General features: G+C 51.8%; 2 protein-coding genes across 18 annotated transcripts in view; one reads left to right on the plus strand and one right to left on the minus strand.

The window, feature by feature from the left end:
* The window catches only part of WT1 (WT1 transcription factor), a 49130-nt gene extending 47501 nt beyond the window's left edge, over positions 1-1629 (minus strand). For 2 of the 8 annotated variants that reach the window (XM_077863471.1, XM_077863470.1), the window contains exon 1: positions 939-1627. In XM_077863471.1, the coding sequence (XP_077719597.1) occupies positions 939-1383 (445 nt within the window). In that variant the 5' untranslated portion in view covers positions 1384-1627. Of the gene's footprint in view, positions 1-310; positions 333-938 lie in introns of those variants that run through there. The other 6 variants (XM_077863474.1, XM_077863472.1, XM_077863468.1 and 3 more) reach the window with 6 other exon arrangements.
* A 320-nt stretch (positions 1630-1949) lies between these two features.
* The window catches only part of LOC144292728 (uncharacterized), a 129931-nt gene continuing 119657 nt past the window's right edge, over positions 1950-12223 (plus strand). For all 10 annotated transcript variants that reach the window (XR_013360068.1, XR_013360067.1, XR_013360071.1 and 7 more), the window contains exon 1: positions 1950-2091. The gene's annotated coding sequence lies outside the window, so the exon portion shown is untranslated. The remainder of the gene's footprint in view (positions 2092-12223) is intronic.

The raw sequence follows: 12223 nt of genomic DNA on the forward strand, positions 1-12223 counted from the left end.
CGGAGTAGAGGTAAGGAAGTAGGTGTGCGGCCACCAGAGCGGGGTGAGGAAACTGTGTCCCTCCGTGTACACTGGCTGAAGTCGGCGGAGAAGCTGTTCTTGTTCTCACCCCCATGTCTTGCAAAAAATCTTTCCCCGAGCCGAGCTCCGAGTTTAACGACAAGAAGGCGACAAGGCGCGCTGAAAGGGAGGCGGATGCTGGGGCCTCGTTCACCGCCTCTCGCAGGACCTGGTCCCGCACAGCTTGGAAGAGGATAATGAGCAGGGTCCTGCTCCAGCCCTGGAGCCCTCACTCACCCGCCTCACTCACCCGGGAGACGTCCGCTGCTGTCCTACCCTACGCGCGCCCGGACGCGGTTCCAGGACAGCCACTGTTTAGGTGTCAGCGCGTTCACCCACTCTTCCTCGCGCCGTGATACCCATCGTACGTCTGATGTGTGCCTCCGCCCTAGGGGAGGCTGCAGCGCCTCCTGACATTTTGGCGCAGCGCGGGAACGCGGGCTGCCCACCCCGGGCTGGTCCCACCGTCTAGAAGCTGCAAAGGTCCAGTGCCTCGTAACGGCTTGGTGATGCCTTGAGCTACAACAGCGCTTTCCTGAGACAGGGCCAGAGGCTGCACCGGGCCGGGTTCCCCCTTCCCACTCCCACGGAGACGAGCAGCCCTGGAATTTCCCGGGGTCCGACGGGGCCCCAGGTGACCTCCCGGCTCGGGCGAACCGGTCCGGCTCCCGGCTCTGGAGGATGTCAGGGGCCTCTCCGCGGCCTCCTCCCCCCACCCCTCCCGGCCGCAGCTCCTGCTACCCTCACCGTCCTGGGGGAGGCAGCGGGTTAAGAGCCGGGGTCGGGAAAGGGATGGGAAGGGGAGCGCTGGGGCGCGGCGACAGCCCCGGCGCCACCCCGCGTGTAGGGGGCGCTCCCCCCGCCCCCGCCCTGCTTACCCTGGTTGCGAATAGCGGGCTGGCTCTCGAGGCAGCTGGGCAGGTAGGGAGCGTTGGGGAACATCCTGGCCTGGCCCGAGGACGCCTGGCTGGGCGGAGGAGGACCGAAGGGCCCGTAGCGACAGGCCCCAGCTGTGCCAGTGAACTGGCCGGAGAAATGCACGGTGAAGGCGCTCAAGCACTGCTCCTCGTGCGGCTCCGCGCCGCCCCAGCTCGGCTCCTGCTTGATGAAGGAGTGAGGCGGCGGCGGCGGCGGGGGTGGCGGCGGAGCGGGCGGCGGCGCGGGACCGCCCAGAGACCCGTACGCGGAGGCGCCCGGGGGTGCAAAATCCAGCACCGGCGCCCACTGCGCGGCGCCGCTCACGGGCAGGGCGCAGCCCCCGCCGCCGCCCAGCGAGGGCACCGCGGGCAGCAGCGCATTCAGGTCCCGCACGTCAGAGCCCATCTGCGGCGGCTCAGCCCCGGACGCCCCGCGGCTCCTTCGGCCTTGCAGACGCTGGGCGCCGGACTCGGCCGCGCCTAGCCTGGCCCAGAGGCCGCCCGGGCCCGGGAGCCCCGGCTGCTCGGGCTGCTGAAGGCACCCAGGCCCGGAGCGGAGCGAGGGAGAAGACGCCGGCTCCGGGGCACACGTGGAAGCCGGCTCCTGCGGCAGGAGGAAGTCCAGGATCGCGGCAAGGAGGCGGCGGGGCCCCGGCTCCCGGGCTGCCGTCCCGGCTCTGGGTGGGTGGGTGGGTGCGGGAGTGAATGAGTGGGAGGGCGGGTGGGAAAGGGGGAGCGGACAGGCGGTCGGGCTGCGGAGAGCCCCCGGGTGTGGGCGCTGCCTTGAACTCCTTACCCCAGCTGCCTGGCTGCCCCCGGCTTCCCAAAGCTCAAATAAGAGGGGCCGGCGGCGGGGGAGGAGGAGGAGCCAGGAACCTCGGCCGCTCCATTCACACCGCAGCCCGCGCCGGGCCGGGCGGCGCGCGCCGATCAGTGGGGGCGCCCTCGCAGCGGGGGTGGGGTGGGGTGGGGTGGGGTGGGGGCGGGCCCGAGGGAGCGCACCTCGGGGAGACACCCTCCTCTCCTGCCGGCCTGCGGGACACGGCCCTCCCCCACCTCCCCTGCTCGGCCGTCGCAGGTGTGGGCGCCTCCGGGCCCTGGCTAGCCCGTTCAGGTGAGCTGTGAAGGTCCCCACTGCAGCCCTGGGTGATGGGGGGGATGGGAGGGGGGAGGCGGGATGGGGTGGTCAATCTGAGAGGGCGGGTTCAAGGGAGGGGCAGGTGAGCTCCACGAGGGCGGGAACTTCGGGAAAGCGCAGAAAACTTTCCCGGGCGGCGGAGAGGCGAATTCCTTTGCTCTGAGCCCGCAGGTCCCTCTCTGGCTTCCAGAGCCGTCGGGCACGAGTGGGGCCGGAATCTTACGTTCACTGGGGGGTGCGGGTGACACTTTCTGGGTTCCAGAGGCCAGACTCAAGGTGAACGTGGATGACCTGGGGGGGGGGGGCAGGGGTGCATCCGCTGTGAGCTTATTTCGATCGTCTGGTAGCTGATTACTTGACGGGATTTGCGCCCAGAGGAGGGCAGTTGTCGCCTGCCTAAAAATTGGTGTCAGCGGCACTTAATCTCCCTCTCTAGGGATGGGTGTTTAACTCTTCTACGGTGAAGCCGGGAAAACAGCGGCTAGTTCGGGAGGGAGGAAAACTCCTAGGGCCTGCACGTACCCCGACCGGGGAATCCTGGAGCCCAGTTTGGTGGGTGAGCGGTAGGGAGGATTGGGGGTGCGAGCCCCCCGGGGAGAGCTTGGCCCCTGGAGCCAATCCCTCCCAGCTCGGCCTCCGCTCACGGTCGAGAATACCCTTCTGGATAAGCAGTGACGGACAAGGAGACGCAAACCCGTTGGGAGGACCCCGAGGGAAAGCCTCCAGTGGCCCAAGGTCCGGGGCAGCGGTCACACCGCTGGGAGCAACGAGCGCCGGCCTTTGCCACGTCGGACCCCTCTCCCCACCTAGTCACTCTTTGGGAGCCCCGCGCCTCGGGAGTTTCGATATTTGTCTTCTGGTTCTTCCAGAATAGTCAGGAGTTAGGGGGATGCGGAGCCCAGGCAACGAGAGGCGCTGGGAAGCCGGGCCGGGGCGCATCTCGGGGCGCGCGGAAACGCCCAGCAGAGCCGGGGAGGCCGCGGCGACCGCGCAGCCCGGAGCCTCCGGGAGCGCGGGCGCCGCTCACTCCAGGCCGGCCCGGGAGGGCCCGCGGCTCCCCGCCGCGGTAGTTGCAGTTTCACAAAGAAACGGAGCGTTTTAAGAGCCGTGATTTGCTCTCCATTCCTTGCGCTTTGGTTTTCGTTCGTTTGCACCGAGTAAACGAAGTAGATCGACCTGAGCGCCGGCCGCGAACCCGAGGCGTTGGCGGGCTCAGAACCCACGCGCCCAACAAACTTCCCTCCTCTTGGGGTCGCTCGTCCTAGAGGCGCCGGAGACCCCAGACCAGGAGGGCAAAGGTCGGGAACACGCGCTACCCGCTGCCTCCGCCCTCCCTCCCCGGGCCATTTACGAGGTCCTGCACCTCTCGGCGCTACTTTGGTGCCTGACTGTGCTTGTCTCCACTCAGAAGCTTTATTTTATTCATCCCTTCACTCATTCGTTCATTCATTCATTCAGAAATGGAAAGGTTCTGGAGGCCCCCTCGGTCTCCGCCGACACTCGTGGGCTGCCCACTACGCTCCCACTAGAGCAGTGTGTCAGCCTGCCCCTGGCCTGGAGAGCTGGGCAGAGGGCATGCGCCTTTGGTCCCTTTGGCTCAGAAAGGCCCCGCAGGACGAAACTTCTGGGGCCAGCTTGCCCTCACAACGCCACAGACCCCTGCCTCCTACCCACCACTTTTATTTCTCCTTCGAAGGAGTTTTTCTCAATTAGGATTCACTCAAGCGCCACGAGGGAAGGAGAGCCCTTTATGAACAACAGTCAGGGATTTTCATTTGCCAACGAAAAGGTCGAGATTGTTTCTCTTTTATCCTCCTTTGCAGAGTTTTTTTGAGAGGGGAGGATGTTTGGGGGGAAGGTGGCTTGAACGTGAACTTTTCTGGTTTTGAATCCCAGATAGGGCAGAGGTGCTTAATTTTGTGACTTTATGTTTAAAAAAAAGAAAGAAAGAAAAATCTTTGTTCAGGGGTGGGGTGGGGGAAAGGGGGGCCGAGGAAAGTTAGGACTGCTCTCGCCCCCGCCGTGTGTGGCCAGAGAGTTCTGGAGGGAGGGAAGAGCAGCGGTGCGATGCCCGCTTCAACCCTACGGTGCCTCCGCGCCCCAACTTCGTTGTGCGAAGCGGTGGGAGGAGTTCCCCGCAACTCGAAGGGCAGGAGACGTAAGTTCTGCGCCTCTGCAGCCCCCCGAAGTCGGACGTCCTCACCCCAGAGGAGGCCCCGGAGTGCCCCCACCCATCCCAATCCCCATCCCCATCCCCATCCCTGGAAGCCCAGCAGCGCCTGGGCCAAAGCTGGGAAACCCGCGGACTGCGGTCCCACCTCCTCCCTTGAGTAACGTTCTCTGCGGTCACCCCGAGCCTGCCTGGGCGGAGGGACGGAAAGTCTGGCCAGGAGGAAGGCCCACCCTCTGCCCGCTCGACAGGGGGGCGCTCTCCTGCACCCCGGTAGCTCGAGGCCCAAGGAAACCGGGACGGCGGAGCCCTGGCTGCTCCCTCGGCTCACCCACCTACCCGCTCCCGTGGGCGCTGAGGCTGGGGGCCCAAGAGGATCTGGTCTGAATCACCGTTTGGCAGAGATGGAAATTCAACTCCCCGTCTACAGAGAAGGAAACTGAGGCCCAGGCGGAGGAGGGAGGAAAGGCAGCTGCAGAGCGCAGAGGTTAAGAGCAAGGCGTGGGTGGCCAGAGAAGGGAATCTCAGGTCCACCAGGTAACATCTGTAACAGTTTCCTTCTTCATCAGACGGGATGAGGAATCCTAGCGTCCACCTCATGGGGTCGTGAGGATTAGCCGGGTTCAATAAAAGTTTCAATTATTATTATTAAGGATCCGTAACAAGATCGTGGCAAAGCGGAGCTGAAACCCAGATCTCTCAAGTCTAGCTCAGGGCTTTACCCCCACGCCCCTTCTTCTCTGTAGAACTAACGGAATGGGGTGCAAAGAAAGGAGGGGGGACCCCGAAAACCCATGTGGCTCTGATACGATGGTAAAACGCATCCTGGCCTGGGAGGTGCTTAGTTATTGCGAGATCAGAAAAAAAAAAAAAAAAATCGCCTCTGCGTGGTAGAGGGTACTGAGGACCGCCGACCCCACCCCATCCTCTCTGACCCGGCGCTGTCAGCTGCATGTGACCGGGAGACGGAGCCTGGCCCTGCAGCCCGGGCCCCAGGGGGCAGCGCGGACGCCCAGCCTGCGCTCCCGGCGTCACCCCGAGGCCGCGCACAACTGAATAAACACGCCGCAGCGCTGCGACCTGCCAGGAGCTGGGGCCGCAGACCCAGGAGAGGGGTGGCTCGCCCGCCGGCAGCCCGGCGGGACCGGCTCGCTTAGCACCTGGCGCAGGGGCCCGGGCGCCCAGCTCCGCGCGCACCAGCAGCAGCCCGACCGCGGCTCCTCCCTCCCTGCAGGCTTCCACTCCTAGGTGTGGGCTTACCCCGGGCACAAACCTCTGGGCAGGCGCTAGGGCCGGTCTGCAGCCCGGTGCTGACCAGAGAAGCCCCAGCTTCATTTCTTTAAATTAAAAAAAAAAAAAAAAAGAAAAGTAAGGGAGGGACTTTTGTTAGATCCTAGCCCCTTTGTGCCCCCCACCCCACCCACCCTGGCTTCCTCTGTTCATTTGAAAAATAACTCGATCTTTTTGAACCACCTCTCGCCTACAGTTCAAACTCCGTTCTCAGACCCAGTTTGGGGGTTCAGGGCCGGTGAGCACCGTTGCCTGGGCGGTGCCAAATTTTCCCCTCTCCACCCCACCCTGCCCCCAGCTTGCAGCTCCTGCAACCGCCAGAGTTACCCGTCTGTTCTGATGCCACCGCGAGATGGTCCCCAAGCTCCCAGAGAGTCCCCGTTGAAAGGATTCCGCAGCGCTGCCTCTATTATTATACCGTAAATCTTTTTAAATTCTGGAACTAATTATATAGAGGATATGTCTCAATTTGTTCTGCATTAATGCCACAGTGGGGATGGAGGCCGGGCCGTGGCCAGAGCAGATACGTAGGCCCATGAAATTGATGAGCTGAGAGTTGCTCCCAGTCCTAAGCGCACCATCTGGAATTCCAGTCTGAGGTTACAATTAGAACTCCTGACCCCAGATTCAACTTTGCAAACAACAGGGGAAAAAATGGGAAAAAGAAAAAAAAAAACCCGAGACGGAAGAAAAAAAAAACAACAACCCAACAATCCCAACTTATATTCTGCACCTGTAAAAAAAAAAAAAAAAAAAAAATCCCCACACTATCTTAAAATCTTTCCATCTTAGACGATTCTTTCCAAGTATTCTTTTGAGTTTTCTTTAACCTATAAAAGATAATGGAATATCTTTTATAGATTGGATTTTATCTTATCCCTTTCCCTCTCCCGATTGCACTCAGTTTAATAGTTGTCAGTTTTTTCTCTCAGTGTTTTTTTGTTACGTGTTGGATTTAATTATATGGAACCAAAATATTCCTCAGGAAATTAGCTTGCTAAATATTCTGTCATTTTGTGATTCTGCTTTTGAGAAACAGCTTAATTACAGAAATCTATCTGGATCTAGGAACTTTTTTTTTTTTTTTAGTGTTGCTTCAGCTTAACTGTAATCAGAGATTTTATTTGTGTTGTAATTTTATTTGTGTTCTAAATCGGTTAGGCCAATTTCTTCCTTCTTTCTTTAGTAACACACTGCTTTATTTTCCTCTCACTTTGACCCTCTGAAGAAAACGAAGGACCAGGCAGTACTGGGGAATCTGTTAAATTTATTAGCATAAATGCTTAGACAAAACGAGATATAAATCATTCAGATGTATTAAGCCATAAAGTATCCCAATGAAGTCAGTGCCTCGCAAGGGTCCTGGTGTATAAATGTTCATATAAAACAAGGTATCGGTATTATCTTTCAAACTGAATATACGTTGTAAAAATATCCAAATGTTGAGTTAGGAATACGGGGGCGATGGCAGGGCAGGAAAGGTCTATTCTTTAGAGCAGCCTGTTAGCCATTGTGATGGCTCAAAAAGCATGGCACAAGGGAAAAATCTCAACAGTTTGCATGAGGAATACTCAGTAGACAATTTTTTGAAGAAAGGTAGACAGGGTATATTTGATGAGAAGTTAAGAAATAAGGAAAGAAGAGATGAATAGAGAGCAAAACATTGCTTTCAGTAGAATGCCTTCCCCCCCCCCCCCCCAAAGGTCGATTTAGCTTCAAAAAAAAAAAAAAAATCTACTCAGAAAAGGCACTGGCTCTTCATACAAGATAACGGATGAGCCATTAGTGAAGAGCCACCTGGGCCTTCGTCTGTGAACCCGGATATGCAGCTGGTCTGAAGGAGAAGGATGTGAATTCGCTAGAGGTAGACAGGGAGAAGAGAGATGGGGGAGTGAGGAAGGGCAGTTTCCAGAATTCTTAGCAGAGGTTTACTAAGACAAAAAATTAGGCAAAATGTTTAAGGAGCAGTGGCTCACAAAGCTCATAATCACAGCTTTCTGTAAATCTTGGCAAACCAAAGAAATGATTATTCCAAAGCCTTTTTTTAAAAAAAAGTTCCCCTTTTCTCTCTTGAATCAAGGAGTTTACCAGAGAAAGGGAAAAAGCCCCCCTTTTCTTCATCAGGGGCATCCCCAGCCTTTGGGTGCCATCAGTTCGTTCACCGTGGGGCAACTATTTATGGGCACTTCCTTTGTGCCAAGCATTGTGGCAGAGACTGGAAATACAGCAGGAAGAGGACAGTCTCCACTCTGCTCTCACGGAGCTGACATTCCAGTAGGAATGACAGACAAATTACAAGTAAACCAGGCAGATACTTTTACACAGGAGTACCTGCTACAAAGGAACAAGGAGATTTGTTAGCCTAGAGGAGTAAAGGTTAAGACAGGGACGGGAACGAATATATTCACCCTGCCCCATCTTAATATGTTTGTAAGTGTCCCACCTGAGTGGCAGGAAGGGTGTGAAGGATTTGGAATGCTTGGTCTAGACACATCTCTGTCTGCAGGGAGGCTGGGCTTCATGGAATCAGGAGGGTAGCTGGTTAGACAGGGCTGGATTAAAATTGCCATCACCAGCTGAGTGACTGTGAAAGTTCCTTAACCTCCGAAACACTCCCTTTTCTCCTCTTCAAGATAAAAACAACCAGCACCTTTTGAAGTTGAGAGAACTAGATGAGGAAAGGTATGTACCATTTCTTAGCCCAAAGGGAGCACTGAATAAAATGGTAACTGTTATCTATACTCATACAGATTGTTTTTTCTTTGCTTCTCATTAATTGAGAAGTTCTAGACTTAGCCTCAGTATTGGTGTGAGCTGAGAGAATCTTCACTGTTGTTGGATCAAGGCAGGAAGAGAAGCCCTTTGCCAACAGCTCCAACCTTAAGGAAGGTTTGTTGCCACCTTGAAATGAATTGAAATTCTGTCCTACACCCAGGCCTGAAACAGAAAATACGTGGCTTCTGGTTCAGAATCAAGCTTGGATTCTTTCCTTTCAGTACAGAAGGCTACAGGTTAATGTCGGCTTGAAAAGTTTAGGATTGCTTTGTTCCTTACAGCCACATTTCAGATGTGTAGCCTTGTTTAGAATAAAGAATGCTGGGCTAGGTAGAAAAGCACCTGGGCTCAAATCCTGTTTCTGACAATGACCATGGCCCCTGGGAAATAACTTAAGCTCTTGGTTTTTCAATACCCTTATCTATAAAACGAGAATGATAACAAGAATGAAATAAAGCAAGCAGAGTGATTTGAAAACTTATAAAACGAGAATGATAACAAGAATGAAATAAAGCAAGCAGAGTGATTTGAAAACTGCAAAACGCTAGGCAACGCTTGCAGACAGCCATCAGGACCATCTGGTACATGGAAACTAATGGGGCAGTGGGGGGCACTTGGGGGGCTCAGTGGTTGAGCGTTTGCCTTTGGCTCAGGTCATGATCCTGGGGTCCTGATATCCAGTCCCCCATCAGGCTCCCTGCAGGGAGCCTGCTTCTCCCTCTACCTATGTCTCTGCCTCTCTCTGTGTCTCTCATGAATAAATAAAATCTCTTTAAAAAAATAAGGAAAGAAGAAAGAAAGAAAAAGAAAGAAAGAAAGAAAGAAAGAAAGAAAGAAAGAAAGAAAGAAAGAGAAAGAAAGAAAAAGAAAAACCAGGGAAAGAAATGCTACAGGGAACATTGGAGTACATCACTTTCTCCTGCATGTTTCTTCATTTCTGAAGGGCACAGTGCCTTTCTCATGGGACTGTTGTGAGAATGACATGAGACGTGGGCAACCTTTCTGAACACCACCTGGCATAGAGGGCTTGCTACCTTTGTTGGTATCCTCCTCTAGCCATGCTCCCAAAGCTGAGCTTTACATTTTCACACTGACAGGGTTGGGGTTTGTTTTGTTTTGTTTTGTTTGTTTGTTTTGCTCTGGCAGGAGGAAATAGTACAAAGAGTAGGGCTTAGGGATCAGACGGCTGGGGTTTAAATCCTCCTCTGCTTTTTATTTTTTATTTTTTTGTATGACTTTGAGTGACTTCCTTATTTTCTCTGAGCCTTAAGATTCCTTTTTTTTTTTTTTAAGATTTTATTTATTTATTCATGAGAGACAGACAGAAGAGAGAGGTAGAGACACGGGCAGAGGGAAAAGCAGGTTCCATGCAGGGAGCCTGATGTGGGACTCAATCCCAGGGCTCCAGGATCACGCCCTGGACCAAAGGCAGGAGCCAAACTGCTGAGCCACCCAGGGATCCCAGCTTTAAGATTCCTAACTGTAAAAATGGGAGCTAATACCTTTCCCTCGCAGAGTAGTTTTGAGAACAGATCAACACAACACATGTAGAGTGCCTACATGGTGCCTGGCATGGGGTCAGAAATCAATACATGGTAGTTATTAAACTTTCAATTTGCCTAACCAGAGAATACTAACTTACCTCAAAAAACCTATCAGCGACTAAGAACTTGAATGAGAGCATGACTCTGAGCACACACAGAAACAAATTCCCATCTTTGTCTAAATTCACCTGTGCCAATAAGTAAATAAATTCACCCATGTCACATCAAAATCTCACTGCTTCGTATAGGAAAGACTTTGCAGTCAAGGCATTGACAATGACTTTCCTTTTTGACTATGAGTCTGTTAGATTATAAGTTAGGATCCCATTTATTTTCACTGAGTTTCTTTACAGAATATCCAGCATATATCAAGGACTTCAGTAATCTCATATTTTTTCAAAATAAGCAGAAAAATTTTCAGTCAATGGAGAGAAAAAAAACAATTTGACTCTCTTCCTGGAGTTGCCACATAGCATTTATTAATAGCTCTGTAAACAGGCTTGAACATAGTATCAGCTGGCCGCTCAAGATATTACAAAAGTTTGTGAGAAGTTGCTCAGGAAAAACAAGATAAAGTCATTAGAAATCTGATACTGGTCAATAGTGCCTTTATCCCAAGTCTCCATAAATCACAAATGAAACTTCTATTGTGATCACTGTTCCAGATCTAAAGGATCTCCCTCTCCCCTTTAGCAGAAATTAAATAACATTTTTTTTTTAAAAAGCCCATGATTTTTTTTCTCTACTGATACAGAGGCTAATTACAAAATTTCCCAAGAGGTAATAAATATCAAACTCTAATCAACAGACGTGACACGCAATAAATAAGAAGCACATAACTTTGATTCTCTATTTAGGGCACATGTTTATCTTTAATTATCCCCAACCTGAGAATGGAATAACTGTTGTTATCTGTTATACTTATTATTTATTTTTAGAGTGACACCACATTTTTATCTTGCCCAGAACAGCCACAGTTTAAGCTGTTGTCCCAGCTTAATTATTAATTGCTCTCCTTTTACTTCCCAAAGTGTTTTGGTATTGATGGTAAATGATAAGGACTCCACTTGCTTAAAACTTTATTTTATAAAAAGATTCAAGAAAGCCATTAGAAAAAAGGTGAAAGACAAGAGTTAATTGTGGCTAGTAAGAAGGAGAAAAGATTGCATTAATATTAGAAATCCAAGGATGCGGGAGCTCCTGGGTGACTCAGTCAGTTAAGCATCTGCCTGTAGCTCAGATCACAATCTCAGGGTCCTGAGATCCAGCCCCACATCAGGCTCCCTTCTCAGGGAGAAGTCTCTTCTCTCTCTCCCTCTGTCCCTACTGTCTCTCTCCCTAATGTCCCTGCTCATTCTCTCTCTCTCTCTCTCTTTCAAATAAATAAAATCTTTGGGGCACCTGGGTGGCTCAAACAGTTAAGTGTCTGCCCTCGGCTCAGGTCATGGTCCCAGGGTCCTGGGATTGAGCCCCCCACCCCATGGGGTCCCTTCTCAGTAGAAAGTCCACTTCTCCCTCTCCCTCTGCCCCTCCCAAATACCCCTGCTTGTGTTCTCTCTCTCTCCTAAAATTAAGTAAATAAATACATACATAAATAAATAAACAAAAATTTTAAAAAAGAAATGAAAGGAGGATAATTACTGTAATTGAGCATAAAACTTAGTTCTGAGCTTCTTGACACCCGAGTCAAATACAACTAGTTACCTATCATTATGCAATAGAAAGAAGAAAGCCAATTTTTTCAGAGACAAACTTTTCGAGTGCTAAACTCTAACGGAAACTTATCTCACTGGCCTTCCTCTAAGGATCATCAGACAATGGTTAGTGACTTCAACAATAACATTTCAAAAGATGCAGAGACATTCTCTGATTGGTGGCTTCTCATTTCAACCCAATGGTGTAGTATTAAAATTATAGTTCTTTTTTTTTTTAATTATAGTTCCTTTAAAGCAAAAACAAAAACAAACCCAAACCTTTTCTAAACGGAAAGAAGCAGTAATATAATCCTTTTTTATAGTTTTCTGGGAGTCTGACCTGATTCAAATTAGCCTAATGTGTTAATTTTCAGAAACTGCTAACTGATAATTTTTTAAAATATCTTTTATTCATTAATCATCAAATGACTTTGACTATGAACCAAAACATTGCTAGGGATCTGACCCTTGTTCTCCGGAATTTGTGATCTGATTTGGGGAGAGCCCTAGGGTAGTAGTAGTTCTTAACAGAGATGGTTTCCTGCACCTACATCTGGCAATGTCTAGAGACATTTGTGATTGTTACAACTTGGTGGGAGTAGGAAGGTGGATGCTATGGGCATCTAGTGGGTAGA

This window comes from Canis aureus, chromosome 21, assembly GCF_053574225.1.
Source record: "Canis aureus isolate CA01 chromosome 21, VMU_Caureus_v.1.0, whole genome shotgun sequence".
Classification (NCBI taxonomy): Eukaryota; Metazoa; Chordata; class Mammalia; order Carnivora; family Canidae; genus Canis; species Canis aureus.